At 41.7% G+C, this 15,493-nt stretch overlaps 1 protein-coding gene across 1 annotated transcript in view; it reads left to right on the forward strand.

Moving 5' to 3' along the window:
• ALPK3 (alpha kinase 3) overlaps positions 1-15,493 on the forward strand; it is a 151,407-nt gene that overhangs the window by 101,168 nt on the left and 34,746 nt on the right. Inside the window, exons 8-9 of the mRNA XM_073652677.1 lie at positions 8,481-8,628; positions 13,390-13,517. Coding sequence (XP_073508778.1) covers positions 8,481-8,628; positions 13,390-13,517 — 276 coding nt within the window. The remainder of the gene's footprint in view (positions 1-8,480; positions 8,629-13,389; positions 13,518-15,493) is intronic.

The following is a 15,493-nucleotide window of genomic DNA, read 5'->3' on the forward strand; positions in this document are numbered from 1 at the left end:
TCATCCCCCTCCCCCACATGTGCCCCTCTCTCATCCCCCTCCACCACATGTGCACCTCTCTCACCCCCCCCCACATGTGCATCTCCCATCTCCCCCCCCACACATGTGCATCTCCCATCTCCCCCCCCACCACATGTGCATCTCCCATCCCCCCCCACACATGTGCATCTCCCATCTCCCCCCCCCACACATGTGCATCTCCCATCTCCCCCCCCACACATGTGCATCTCCCATCTCCCCCCACACACATGTGCATCTCCCATCTCCCCCCCACACACATGTGCATCTCCCATCTCCCCCCCCCATACACATGTGCATCTCCCATCCCCCCCCCACACACATGTGCATCTCCCATCTCCCCCCCCACACACATGTGCATCTCCCATCTCCCCCCCCCCACACACACACATGTGCATCTCCCATCTCCCCCCCCCACACACGTGCATCTCCCATCTCTCCACTCCTAGTTAATTGTATTTTAAAAAAAATAAAACTTGTTATACTTACCCCCATGCGATCCCTGCAGAATCCTGGCGCTCGTCCAAATCGCTGACAGCAGGTTCTCCTGACTTCCGGCCATGTGACGGCACCGTCACATGACCGGAAGTCAGGGGAATCATGAAGGCGCTGCTGCAACAGCGCAGCTCAGCGCTGAAATGTCCCGGACCCGGCGCATAGCATGGGGCCGGGGGCCCCATGAGGAGAGAGACGCACAAGAGGGGGGCCCCCGAGGGGGCCCCTACCGGTCGGACCCCATACTGGAGTCAGGGCAGTCATGCCCTGATGGCGGCCCTGCTAGAGGCTGGAGGGGCCCCCTCTCCCTCGGGGCCCCCGTTCAATGAACCGGCTGCACGGGCGGTAGTTCCGCCCCTGGTTTGCAGCCATCTACAGAGGTGTGTTTTGTACTGCCAGTATTGATCCACATTAGTGATGACGAGCCCTATTTTACAATTGTTCTAAACCAGAATATGGCAAGAACCACTCAAATAAGTAAAGAGAAATGACAGTCCATCGTTACTTTAAGATAAGAAAATCAGTCAATCCATACAATTGCTAGAATATTGTAGGTATCCTCAAGTGCAGTCATGAGAACCACAAGTTATTAAGATGAAATTGGCTCTTCTGTCAACTGACCCAGAAAAGGAAGACCTCTGTGCAACATCTGTGTCAGTACCTGCCCTCTCTATTTCCATGTCTGTTGCCGAATGATGTAAGGCGACAACACAATAGGCCTGTGAAATGCGCTGGGACTTGTGTTACTGTCTAAGCAAGGAGCTTGGAATTTAACTTCTGTCTCTGGTTAGTATTAGCTTTCTGCTATTAGCCCTAGGGGGAACTGCTTTCTATTTATACTTCTTAATCCTTTACTCCTTTGCCAGTTATAAGCTCTTGACCTGGTTCACATGTGATTTTCAGCCTCTGCCCTGCTAATTTGATTCCTATTGTTTTATCTCAGCCTGTATTTTGACCACACTTCTGCCTTACATTTCTGCTTCTGTTTCAAACCTTCTGGTATTGATGCAGATTTCTCACCATGGTCTGCTAGCCTGCTCCACCAGCCAGAAGCTACTCAATGGCCTAACCCATAGGCCCCTATATAAGGCCAAATCCCTGACCAGGGTTAAAGGATGAGGAACAGTGCAACCCCTGTGATCTTGTAGACTGAGTGGCTAGCACAGAGCCTGTCAATGGAAACCCTATTAAGCACTACCAGGCTGCCATTCACACAGCCCCCGTGACAGTATATCTGGCCCAAAAATCATGGATCACCTCCAAATGGTGGTTGATAAAATACAGAGCCTGACTCAGTTGGTTCAGGACCTTGCAGTGTGGACTCAGCATTTTAAAACCCACTCCAGCTCAAGCTGCTGCAGTGCCGTCGACCATTTCTGAACCCAAGGTAAATGTACCAGATAATTTTTCTGCAATGTTGTTAGCTGTACTTCAGACTCTACCCAAAATCATCTAATACTGAGAGCCAGTGTGTTGGACTGATCATTTCCCTGCTGCTGGGAGACCCCCAGACTTGGTCCTTCTCCTTACTCTATGAAGCATCAAAACTCCCCTCAGATGATGCATTCTTTGAGGCCCCTGGGTTTTTATATGAGGACCCTTACTAAGTGGCATTTGCAGAAAGTAAATTAACAGTCCTTTGCCAGTGATAATGTACTTTTGAGGAGTACTTTCCTAAATTTTGACTCTGTTATGTTGCTATGTTAGTACAGTTCCCTCCTCCATAGTCCCTTGACTATCTGTCTGTATAGGTGGTTGCGCAAATGCAACCAGGAACTCACCATTGAATCTCCATTTCCACTTAAACCTCATGTGTCTACTGCTCTTACCGAGCAGCATACACAGATTGGAGTGATTGAGTCCCATCAACAACAACGAGCCAAGCGACTATAGCGGGATCACTATAGCTGCTGTAAAGAGTCTGGTCATCAGATATGTGCATGCTCAAGACAACCTCTGCCAGAGAAAAGTCTGTGCTCAGGTTGGTCCAGGGATGCCCACTTACAGTACGTGCACAAGTATTTCACTATGATTCTGAAAAATGATTGCTCTTTGTTTGTTTATCCTGTTTAGAAAAAACTGGGGAAGGTTAAGGCCTTTATAGATTGTGATTGTGCATCACATTTTGTTGATGCAAAAGTGGCAAAGGATCTTGGCTTACCATTGCTAAAATTGTGCTTTCCTGTTGAAATCACTGCTATTGATAATATACAGTACAGACCAAAAGTTTGCACACACCTTATCATTTAAAGATTTTTCTGTATTTTCATGACTTTGAAAATTGTACATTCACACTGAAGGCATCAAAACTATGAATTAACACATGTGGAATTATATACTTAGCAAAAAAGTGTGAAACAACTGAAAATATGTCTTATATTCTAGGTTCTTCAAAGTAGCCACCTTTTGCTTTGATGACTGCTTTGCACACTCTTGGCATTCTCTTGATGAACTTCAAGAGGTAATCACCGGAAATGGTTTTCACTTCACAGGTGTGCCCTGTCAGGTTTAATAAGTGGGATTTCTTGCCTTATAAATGGGGTTGGGACCATAAGTTGTGTTGTGCAGAAGTCTGGTGGATACACAGCTGATAGTCCTACTGAATAGACTGTTAGAATTTGTATTATGGCAAGAAAAGAGCAGCTAAGTAAAGAAAAATGAGTGGCCATCATTACTTTAAGAAATGAAGGTCAGTCAGTCCGAAAAATTGGGAAAACTTTGAAAGTGTCCCCAAGTGCAGTTGCAAAAACAATCAAGAGCTACAAAGAAACTGGCTCACATGAGGACCACCCCAGGAAAGGAAGACCAAGTGTCACCTCTGCTTCTGAAGATAAGTTTATCCGAGTCACCAGCCTCAGAAATCGCAGGTTAACAGCAGCTCAGATTAGAGACCAGGTCAATGACACACAGAGTTCTAGCAGCAGACACATCTCTTCAACAACTGTTAAGAGGAGACTTTGTGCAGCAGGCCTTCATGGTAAAATAGCTGCTAGGAAACCACTAAGGACAGGCAACAAGCAGAAGAGACTTGTTTGGGCTAAAGAACACAAGGAATGGACATTAGACCAGTGGAAATCTGTGCTTTGGTCTGATGAGTCCAAATTTGAGATCTTTGGTTCCAACCACCGTGTCTTTGTGCGACGCAGAAAAGGTGAACGGATGGACTCTACATGCCTGGTTCCCACCGTGAAGCATGGAGGAGGAGGTGTGATGGTGTTGGGGTGCTTTGCTGGTGACACTGTTGGGGATTTATTCAAAATTGAAGGCATACTGAACCAGCATGGCTACCACAGCATCTTGCAGCAGCATGCTATTCCATTCGGTTTGCGTTTAGTTGGACCATCATTTATTTTTCAACAGGACAATGACCCCAAACACACCTCCAGGCTGTGTAAGGGCTATTTGACCAAGAAGGAGAGTGATGGGGCGCTACGCCAGATGAACTGGCCTCTACAGTCACCAGACCTGAACCCAATCAAGATGGTTTGGGGTGAGCTGGACCGCAGAGTGAAGGCAAAAGGGACAACAAGTGCTAAGCATCTCTGGGAACTCCTTCAAGATTGTTGGAAGACCAGTTCCGGTGACTACCTCTTGAAGCTCATCAAGAGAATGCCAAGAGTGTGCAAAGCCGTCATCAAAGCAAAAGGTGGCTACTTTGAAGAACCTAGAATATAAGACATATTTTCAGTTGTTTCACACTTTTTTTGTTAAGTATATAATTCCACATGTGTTAATTCATAGTTTTGATGCCTTCAGTGTGAATGTACAATTTTCATAGTCATGAAAATACAGAAAAATCTTTAAATGAGAAGGTTTGTCCAAACTTTTGGTCTGCACTGTACCTCTCACCCAGGGTCTGGTGAAGTATAGCTGAATTCAACATAAACAATATCAAGATTCCATTAGGACCTCGTTGTTCTTCTGTAGTCTTGGGTATCACCCTCGCTTCAGTTCTTTTTCAATGTCCAAATTGGATACTTTACAGGCTAGTAAATTCCTAGACAAATTAAAACTGATCTGCTCTTAGATCAAAGAAAACCTGAGACCATGCAAAGGGCAGATAGACCTGTTCTGTTAATAGAAGATACAAGGAACGGTCACATTTTGGGGTTGGAGACAAGGGGTGGTTGTCCACTAAAAGTATTAAACTTAAGGTCCCGTCAGCTAAGCTAGGATCCAAGTTCATTGGTCCAAATAAAATAACTGAAGCTGTCAATCCAGTAACCTTCCAACCATAAAAAAAACGTTCCTCTTCCGGAAACCCAACATACTTCACAAATTCCTGCTCAAAGCGTTCAGTTTGCTTGGACAACCTGTTAGTAATGCACCTCCTGTGCTGATTAGGGGCAATCTTGAGTAGGAGATTAATAATATCCTTGTTTCCCGGGTAGTAAGAGGGTTGTTGCAAATTCTTGTACATGGGGAAGGTTATAGACCTGAAGAAATATATCTTTTGTGGAGGCTAATAACATCAACGCTGACAATCTTATTAGGAATGTTATACGCACGCCGCTAGGTTCAGATAGGGCGAGACGGGTTTCATGAATTCGTTAGAATCTTGGGGGAACTGTTACTCAGGGCAACTTTAGGCTGCAGCTTCTCTCAGGCACATGATAGATTCCGTTGCTGACCAGACACATGTGACAAGAGTCTTTTTCAACAGTTTAACAGTGGAATTTAATCTGAAGCACGGCCAGTGCAATTCAGGGATATTACAGCAACAATCTTCATTACAGTACAGTCTAATAAAGCAGGCACAATAACGTCAGTCTCTTCAGTAGCATAATTCAGCACAGCACCATTGCATGAACAGATGTGTCCAAACATTTGACCAGTACTGTATGTAAGCATGCAACTGCGGCGACTAATTTTTCAAATGAAAAAAATGTAATTTCTTCCTTATCAAACTGTGACTACATTTTCTTCTATGTGAAAGTTAATTATGAACAGTTTAATTAGATTTGCATGGGAGAAATGGAAGGTCAATAGACAATAAGGGAAGAATTACATTAAACTAGTAATTTAAATTGCCATCTGAAAATTGTTAGGCCTGGATTTTTTCCCCTGGATCACCCATTAAACATTCAAGTCTATCTCTACGGAAAGTTAGTGTAGTCACTATGAAACTTCACCATCAACTGGAATCTAATGTATAAGACTATCTTTAGTGGTCTTGTTCATTTTCTTACAGATTTTTTGATAATTACAATAATATTCCTTACTATTGATCTGTTCCAAAATGTTCTGAAAATGTGAAACAGGAAATGAATACATATGGGGGTGGCTTGTAAACAGGACAATAATGTTAATGTCACCTATTGCTCATCAAGCTTTTCAAAGCTATGTACATAGTATATGTGAACTATTGAGCATAGAAATAAGGGAAGTGGTCACCTGATGAAATAAGAGAAGTTGGAGTATTAACCATATGACGTAAATACACATATCTTTCAGTTAATTTACTGCCTTCGCGTTTTTTTTTTGTCACACTACTTAATAAAGTATGTTCTCTGGGTGTAGTGTACTATCTGACCATTATAAATAGACATGTTCAGAATTTTAAGGAACTGAATTCAATTTTGAATCATGTAGAAACTTCTCATACAGGGTAGTGAAATCACATTTTGGAATAAGTATTTGTTTATGGCCAAGCACTATATACAGTCATTGCCAAAAGTGTTGGCTCCCTTGAAATTGTTCCAGAAAATGAAATATTTCTCACAGAAAAATATTTTAATTACACATGTTTTGTTATACACATGTGTATTTCCTTTGTGTCTATTGAAACAACACAAAAAAACTGAGAAAAAAGGCAAATTGGAGATAATTTCGCACAAAACCCCCAAAATGGATTGGACAAATTGTTGGCACCTTTCCAAAAATGTGGGTAAACAACTTTGTTTCAAGCATGTGATGCTTGTTCAAACTCACATGTGGCAAGTAACAGGCGTGGCAATATGAAGATCACACCTGAAACCAATAAAAAAGGGGAGAAGCTGACTCAATCTTTGCATTGAGTGTCTGTGTGTACCATACTAAGCATGGAGAACAGAAAGAGAAGAGAACTGTCTGAGGACTTGAGATCCAAAAGTGTTGAAAAATACCAACAATCTCAAGGTTACAAGACCTTCTCCAGAGAACTTCATGTTGCTTTGTCCACAGTGCGTGACATAATCAAGAAGTTTGCAACCCATGGCACTGTATCTAATATCTCTGGACATGGACAGCCGAGAAAAATTGATGAAAGATTGCAGCGCAGGAAAGTCCGGATGGTGGCTATGCAGCCCCAATCAAGTTCCAAAGAAATTCAAGCTGTCCTGCAGGCTCAGGGTGCATCAGTATCAGTGCAAACTATACATCGACATTTGAATAAAATGAAATGCTATGGCAGGAGACCAAGGAGGACCCCACTGCTGATATAGAAACGTAAAAAAAACTAGACTGCAGACGTGAGTAAGCCAAAATCCTTCTGGGAAAGCTTCTTGTGGACAGATGAGCCCAAGAGAAAGTTTGGTAAGGCACATCATTTTACTGTTTACCGAAAATGGAATGAGGCATACAAAGAAAAAAACAAAGTACCTACAGTCAAATATGGTGGAGGCTCAAAGATGTTTTGGGGTTGTTTCACTTCCTCTGGCACTGGGTGCCTTGACTATATTCAAGGCATCATGAAATCTGAAAATTACCAAAGGATTTTGGGTCACAATGTAGTACCTAGCATTAGAAAGCTGGGTTTGCAACCTAGGTCATGGGTCTTCCAGCAGGACACTGTTCCCAAACATACTTCATGTATAAGCACTGTAGAGTTCTGAAGTGGCCAGCAATGAGTCTGGATCTAAATCCCATTGAACACCTGTGGAGAGATCTTAAAATTGCTGTTGGGAGAAGGCAGCCTTCAAACATGAGACACTTGAGTGGTATAAAATTCCAGTAGAAAGGTATAAGAAACTTGTTGATAGTTATAGGAAGCGATTGCTTACAGTTATTTATATCCAAAGTGTATGCAGCCAAATATTAAGTTGAGGGTGCCAATAATTTGTCCAGCCTACTTTTACACAAAAACATGTGTAATTGTAATTATTTTCTGGGAGAAATACTTCATTTTCAAGGGTGCCAGCAATTATGGCCTTGACTGTAGGTGCAAAAGTAAGTAAGTCTAAGGCCTTGTTCACATTGCATTTGCTCCCCATGCCTATGACTCTATGGACTGGGGCTCATGCGCCGACAGGGCCATTAACTGTCATAATGCAGGCATAGTCTCTGTGTGCTCTATCGGACATCATTCTCAACCATATCTGTCTATATTAGGTTGGTACCAAGGCGTGGTCGATTGTGTTTTGATGCCTGCTTCAGATAAATGGATGCAGCCTAAAAATTATGTCTGATAGAGCACACTGTGACTTCGTCTGCATAATTACAGTCAATGGCCCCGTCAGTATATACTCCCGAATCCCCTTTTCAGAACTTCAGAAGTAAGCCCTGATGGAGCTACTGATTTGGGGATCAAACGGGAAGGGAATCTAGCCTTATAGATTTCACAATATTCCAATGATGGGAAATGAAACATCACAGGAAATTAAGTAAAAAAAACCCGTTTAGGGATTAGATAGATAGGGAGATGTGTAAGGTATTGTATAATAAAGATAATTACCAAGGTGGTTAGATAATTATTTAGAAAGGATATTTTAGGTATCGGACCAACCCTTAATTATGTAGATCAATATTTCTAACATTGATTTCAAAAGAAGGTAATTCATTGCATAGTCATGTAACTGCATAAAATCATGTACAGTATATCTATTTATTGTACATTAAATCTAGGGTAGAGTTAGTAGGCCCTTACAGATCATCAGCTAATGCCCAAATTCAGCAGGTTAAGCTGACTTTATTAATTTGTTTATGGCCAGCTTAAAGGTCCAGATGAATATATTTCAAGAGTCCTATATAATCTCAATATTCTCCTTTAGCTCCACAGGTGATTCGGAAGATCCGGGCAGAGCAATTTTCTGATGCCTCAGGGAATTTAAAACTCTGGTGTCAGTTCTTCAATATTTTAAGTGATTCAAACATAACCTGGTACAAAGATGAAATTCAGATGACAAAAATAAAGAGAAGGTAATGATTATCATTTATTTATCTCTATGGCATCGTCATCTTCCATTCATGTGCTAAGCTACATCATCATTTACACTGTAACAATAAAAACGTAGATGAAATTGTAAATAAATGTATAAAATAAAGTTGTGCATATACAAGCTTTTCTATGAGGTGGTTACTGATATATAAAAAAGATTCCCTCTTTTCCTAATCCCCTCATCCCTGTGACATATCCTCCCTCTGCTGCAGCTGTAGTTATATGACTCGCTTTATAATGTAAAAGGAATCAATAGGTGCTTTTTTTGCAAGTATGAGAAGTGAATTTTACTGCTCAACATCAATATTTCCAGGAAGGCGGCCAGACAGTGTCCACAGTGACTTAGTTGGCTTCATTCATGTGAATGGCTCTGTCGGGATTACCGTCAGAATAATTTTTTGGTTGATTCATACATCAATGTTTCACAGTTTGAGTACGGACCTCAATGGGCAGCACGGCGGCTCAGTGGTGAGCAGATTTAGACCCAATGGGACTCTGGTTTCTAAAGAGAAAATCCAATAGGGTTCTCAATCGAGAATCTTTCTTTTCAAATCTCCTCCCAGGTTTTGACACCCTTTCAATGAAAGTAAATTTAAGGGCAGGGTCTAAATGTCAGACAAGACCCTCCTCCCTCTTACAGACATTAGTTCCTTACATGATGCAGATGTTGCTGCCACTTTATACAACACCACAACAGCTGCAGCTCTCAATTTGGTCGCCCCCCTCACACATTCCAAGGCTCGCACAATCAACAGACAACCCTGGCACACCAGCCTAACTAAAGAACTGCGACAGGCCTGCAGGGTTGCTGAGCGTAGATGGAAAAGGTCCCACTCCAATGAGCACTTCGTCGCATTCAAACAGTCCCTCACTACCTTCAAGTCCACACTCACTGCAGCAAAACAAACATTCTTCGCATCTCTCATATCCTCCCTGTCTCACAACCCCAAACAACTATTCAGCACCTTCAATTCTCTCCTCTGTCCCCCAGTGCCTCCTCCCTCTCCTCTTATTTCAGCCGAAGACTTTGCCTCATTCTTCAAGCAGAAGATTGACACCATCAGACAAAGCTTTTGCCTAAAGCCCCCACAGCCCCTGCCCACATCTACGCAACCCGTAGGTCCTCCAAAACCACCTTCTCCACCATTACAGAAGATCAACTTTCCTCTTTACTCTTCAAATCACACCTCACCACCTGTAAACTTGACCCAATCCCATCCCACCTCATCCCAAACCTTACCACTATCTTCATCCCACCCCTAGCCCACCTCTTCAACCTGTCACTAACAACTGGTGTCTTCCCCTCATGCTTCAAACACGCCTCAATCAGACCCATCCTCAAAAAGCCCTCCCTTGACCCATCCTCTCTGTCTAGCTATCGCCCCATATCACTTCTCCCCTATGCCTCAAAACTACTGGAACAACACGTCCATTCTGAGTTGTCCTCCCACCTCTCCTCCTGCTCCCTCTTCGACCGCCTACAATCTGGATTCCGACCGCACCATTCTACTGAAACTGCACTGACTAAAGTCACCAATGACCTACTAACAGCCAAATCTAAGCGACACTACTCGGTCCTCCTCCTCCTAGACCTGTCATCTGCCTTCGACACAGTGGACCATTCCCTCTTACTACAAACTCTCTCATCTCTCGGCATCATAGATTTGGCCCTATCCTGGATCTCCTCATACCTAACAGACAGGACATTCAGTGTCTCCCACTCACACACCACCTCCTCATCTCGCCTCTTATCTGTCGGTGTTCCCCAAGGTTCAGTTCTAGGACCCCTGCTCTTCTCCATCTACACCTTAGGCCTGGGACAGCTCATAGAGTCTCATGGCTTTCATTATCACCTCTATGCAGATGACACACAGATGTACCTCTCTGGACCCGATATCACCTCCTTACTAACCAAAATCCCACAATGTCTGTCTGCTATTTCATCCTTCTTCTCTGCTAGATTTCTAAAACTTAACATGGACAAAACAGAATTCATCATCTTTCCGCCATCTCATTCAACCCCCCCAACTGACCTATCTATCAATGTCAATGGCTGCCCACTCTCCCCAGTCCCTCAAGCTCGCTGCCTTGGGGTAACCCTGGACTCTGAACTCTCCTTCAAACCACATATCCAAGCCCTTTCCACTTCCTGCCGACTCCAACTCAAAAATATCTCCCGGATCCGCACATTCCTCAACCATGAATCTGCAAAAACACTAGTACACGCCCTCATCATCTCCCGCCTTGACTACTGCAACCTCCTGCTCTGTGGCCTCCCTTCCAACACTCTCGCACCCCTCCAATCCATCCTAAACTCTGCTGCCCGACTAATCCACCTGTCCCCCCGCTATTCCCCGGCCTCTCCTCTCTGTCAATCTCTTCACTGGCTCCCCATCGCTCAGAGACTCCAGTTCAAAACCCTAACCATGACATACAAAGCCATTCACAACCTATCTCCTCCATATATCTCTGACCTAGTCTCCCGTTACATACCAGCACGCAACCTCTGATCCTCACAAGATCTCTTTCTCTACTCCCCTCTTATCTCCTCCTCCCACAATCGCATACAAGATTTCTCCCGTGCTTCCCCCCTACTCTGGAACTCTCTACCCCAACACATCAGACTCTCGTCGACCGTGGAAACCTTCAAAAGGAGCCTGAAGACCCACCTCTTCCAACAAGCCTACAACCTGCAGTAACCACCACTGCACGACCAGCTCTACCCTCACCTACTGTATCCTCACCCATCCCTTGTAGATTGTGAGCCCTCGCGGGCAGGGTCCTTGCTCCTCCTGTACCAGTCGCTGTCACTTTGTGTTCAAGATTATTGTAATTGTTCTTGTATGTATACCCCTTTTTCACATGTAAAGTACCATGGAATAAATGGCGCTATAATAATAAATAATAATAATATTGCAATACAATGAAATATGCTTCATTATACGTGCCTTATTTGTTTTATATTCTCTCATTTTCATAAGTGTTTGATTCAGATTTTAATTCTTAATCTTGTTTGATAAAAAAAAAATCACTATTTCATGATTGGATCGGAAATAAGATTTATAAAATGCGGGTGTGTATTAACTTTTTCAGAACCATGATACCCCGAAACACATATGTTGTGGCCTTTTTCTCTGGAGTCTGTTATTGTTATTCATGTTTTTAATTTTTTCTAAATAAAAAAAAGATTTTACTTACCCAAGGATCAGTCAATATCGACCCTTTAACGAGCCTTTTCACATGACTTAGGATAATAGCCAAAACTAAAATCTCAATTTGCAGACACTGTGTTTCAAGGTACTGTCCCTAGTCAGTGCAAAGTGTGAGATATGGTTTGGCTGGATGAGAGGCGTCTGACCGGTATGTCTGCAAATTGAGATTTTGGTTTTGGCTATTATCCTAAGTAACGTGACAAGGCTCGTTAAAGGGTCGATATTGACTTGTAGGATTGCTACTTCCTATAGGTGGCACTAGAGTTCTAGTTCTCTTCCTCTCTGAAGAGACAATTTGCATATTTCCCAGAGAAGCATTGCGGCTTAAAAGTCTCTTCATCTTGACATGCTTAACATGTCACTCTCTGCAAGGATAAACGTTACTCCTTGGATATTAGTAAAGAAAAGCAACATAGGTTAATTTGATACATACAAGAGGAATTTCCCAGTATGGATGCACACACGATGGCATAGTCATTGATGAATTATCATCAATGAGCCTCATGTCCTGGTGACTTTTTATGTTTTGTTAACCTTTAAATGACCAAGCCTGATAGGGTCATAATAGTCAGTCAATTATTTTTTTTTTACTTTTTGGCCCTCCACATTTAAGCAGCGATAGCTTTTTAATTTTTGTTTTACTGATGTGACTATATGAAGTCTTGTCTTATGTGGAGAAAATGTGTTTTTTTTTTCAGTGCAGTCTGTAAATTCATCTGTAATTTATATACATTTTATTGCAACACAAGTATAGAAAAAAAAGCAATTTTGGGATTTTTTTTTCAAGATAAGGTTTCACACTAAATAACCTATTGGAAGAATTCTTCATGTTATTACAATTGTGTGGCTGCCTAACGTGTGAAGGATTTGTTTTTACTACCACATAGTAAAATGTATTTAATATACAAAAAAAAATACTGTTGATGTTTTTTTAATTTTTTTATTTCATATTTTTATTTGTCCCGGGGGATAAATCTTTATCAACTTATTGTGTATTTTTTTCCACTGTAACTTAAGGCTTCCATATGACCCCAATTAACAGGGGAAAACACCCCATTGCAGTGACGCAATTCCCTGGCAATCTGCTCTGCTATGCTGGAAAGACAATCACTGGGTCCAATAGAAGCATTGGCACTGCTGATGTTTCTTTTCGGTAAATAGCACTCATTGAGGAACTATGTAAACAGCAAAAGAGAAGACAAAAGCAGTAATAAACCACTTCTGTCTTTTCCTCAGGCTCCCCAGATATGTCTGACAGCTGAAACACCAACCTCCTCCTGCTAGATTGCAGGAGGAAGAGCTTTACTCCAGTGCCATAATTATACAATGGCACAAGATTACAGCCCATGACCAAGCGCTGTTAATTTTTTAGCGCTTGGTAGTTATGAGCGTAAAGAGGAAAGAAACCATTCATCATTAGAAGGAGGGCACATTACTTTAATAACACTTTATACATGGTTATGCATATTGATAGTAGGTTTTTTGTCTAATTTAACTTTTTTTTGTTTCATTTAACTTTTAATTCTCTAGTTCTGGAGATGAAGGACAGGTAGCCCTTGCCATTGTCCAAGCTTCAGTGAAGGATTGTGGTGTCTATCAGTGCACCATAGAGAATGAATATGGATCTGATTCAACGGACTGCCTGCTAAGTGCAGAAAGTAAGTACTCTGTGCTTTTTATATCATTTGCGTGTTTGATATTGTAAATAAATTTCTTGAAGATACTTTGCCTATCCAATTAAAATATCTATCTATCTATCCAAATAACCTTCAATCAATAAGTCAATTTTATCCTTCCCTGGCAGTAGGGTGATATATTTGTGAAGGGCAGTAGTGTTGTGCGTGAGTGTGTCCTACATGCCGCATTCTAAAGGATATAACAAATAAATCTCATATTAAAGGCTTAACTACATTAATTTTCAAAGTGAGTATACCAGGCTCTTCAAGTCTAAGGTTAAGTTCTCATGATGACTTTTTGAAAAACTCAGTGTCTTACACTTACAGAAAAGTGTATGAGATATATAAAACTCTCATGCTCAATGTGCTCTTTTTTACACTGCATTAACTGAGCTGTGGTGTGCTTTTGAAATCTGCAACATTCTCTTGCGTGCACACTGAGTTTTATGTGTGGATTTTCCCCATAGAATTAGGTGCAGAAAATCAGCAGTAAATGCACTAAAAACACATCCAATCTGCTTATGGCTATATCAAATGCCAGGAAGTATCAAAAACAAATCAGCTTTATTTAAACCCTCGGGTGATTTTCCGTTTTACCTTTTCTACTCCCCTTCTTCCCAGAGACATTACTTTTTTTATTTTTCAGTCTTGATGGCCGTATCAGGGCTTGTTTTTTGCTGTGCGAGTTGTACTTTTGAATGATACCATTGATTTTGCCATATAGTGTACTGGAAAACGGGAAAAAATACCAAGAGTGATGAAATTGCAAAAAAAAGTGCAATTCCACAAATGTTTTTTAGATATTTTTATTTACCATGTTCACTAAATGCTAAAACTGACCTGCTATTATGATTCTCCAGGTCATTACACGTTCGCAGATACCAAACATGTATAGGTTTTTTTTTTTATTTAAGTGATAAAAAAAATCCAAAGTTTGTAAGAAAAAAAAGTGGCGCAATTTTCCGAGACCTGTGGCATCTACATTTTTCGTGATCTGGGGCTGAGTCAGAGCTTATTTTTTTGGGTGCTGAGCTGATGTTTTTATTGATATAATTTTGGGGTAGATACGATATTTTGATCGCTCGTTATTCCATTTTATTGCAATGTTGCGGCGGCCAGAAAACTGTAATTCTGGCGTTTCTTTTTTTTATCGTTACGCCATTTACCGATTGGATTACTTTACGTTATATTTTGATAGATTGGACATTTTTAATTTTTTTGAACTGCTTTATTTTGAATGGGGCAAAAGGGGGGGATTTGAACTTTTGTGTTTTTTTATTTTTTTAATATTTTTAAAAACATTATCTTTTTTCCTTTTTACTTACTTCATTAATCTCCTTAGGAGACTTAAAGCTGCGATTGTGTTATCGCTTGTGCTACAGATAGCATGGCTGTAGCAAAAATCAAGATCTCCTATGAATGCTGGCCACGCACCGGCATTCATAGGAGATTTACAATGACAGACACTCAGCTGTCATGACAACCTATCGGCGCTACGCGATCATATGACGGGAGCGACGATGGGTGTGTCTTGTGACGTGCTTCCGGTTAACAGAGATTGACAGCGGCATTTAACTTGTTAAAAGCCACGGGTAGATTGCAAATCCAACCCTGGCTGTTAGATTCACATAACAGCTGATCAGAGCAGCTGTCATGTGCAGGGAAAGATGCTGGCTCAGCATCGGAGCCCACATCAAAGGCATGGACATGGTGAAGGGGTTAATACATGATATACCAAAAGTATAAAAAAAAATGCGGAAAAACCCCTTGTAATAAAATGGACTCAAAAACACATTGAACCCTCCCTACAAGCAACCGAATTTACTCAACAAATACTCATCGTGAGAATGTAGCCTAAGGCCACATGCACACATTGAGTATTTGGTGAGTTTTGTTACCCCAGTATTTGTAAGCCAAACCTAGGAGTGGGTAAAAAATGCAGAAGTAGTGCATATGTT

Source organism: Phyllobates terribilis, unplaced genomic scaffold, assembly GCF_046119375.1.
Source record: "Phyllobates terribilis strain yellow unplaced genomic scaffold, ASM4611937v1 Scaffold_11__3_contigs__length_659146591, whole genome shotgun sequence".
Classification (NCBI taxonomy): domain Eukaryota; kingdom Metazoa; phylum Chordata; class Amphibia; order Anura; family Dendrobatidae; genus Phyllobates; species Phyllobates terribilis.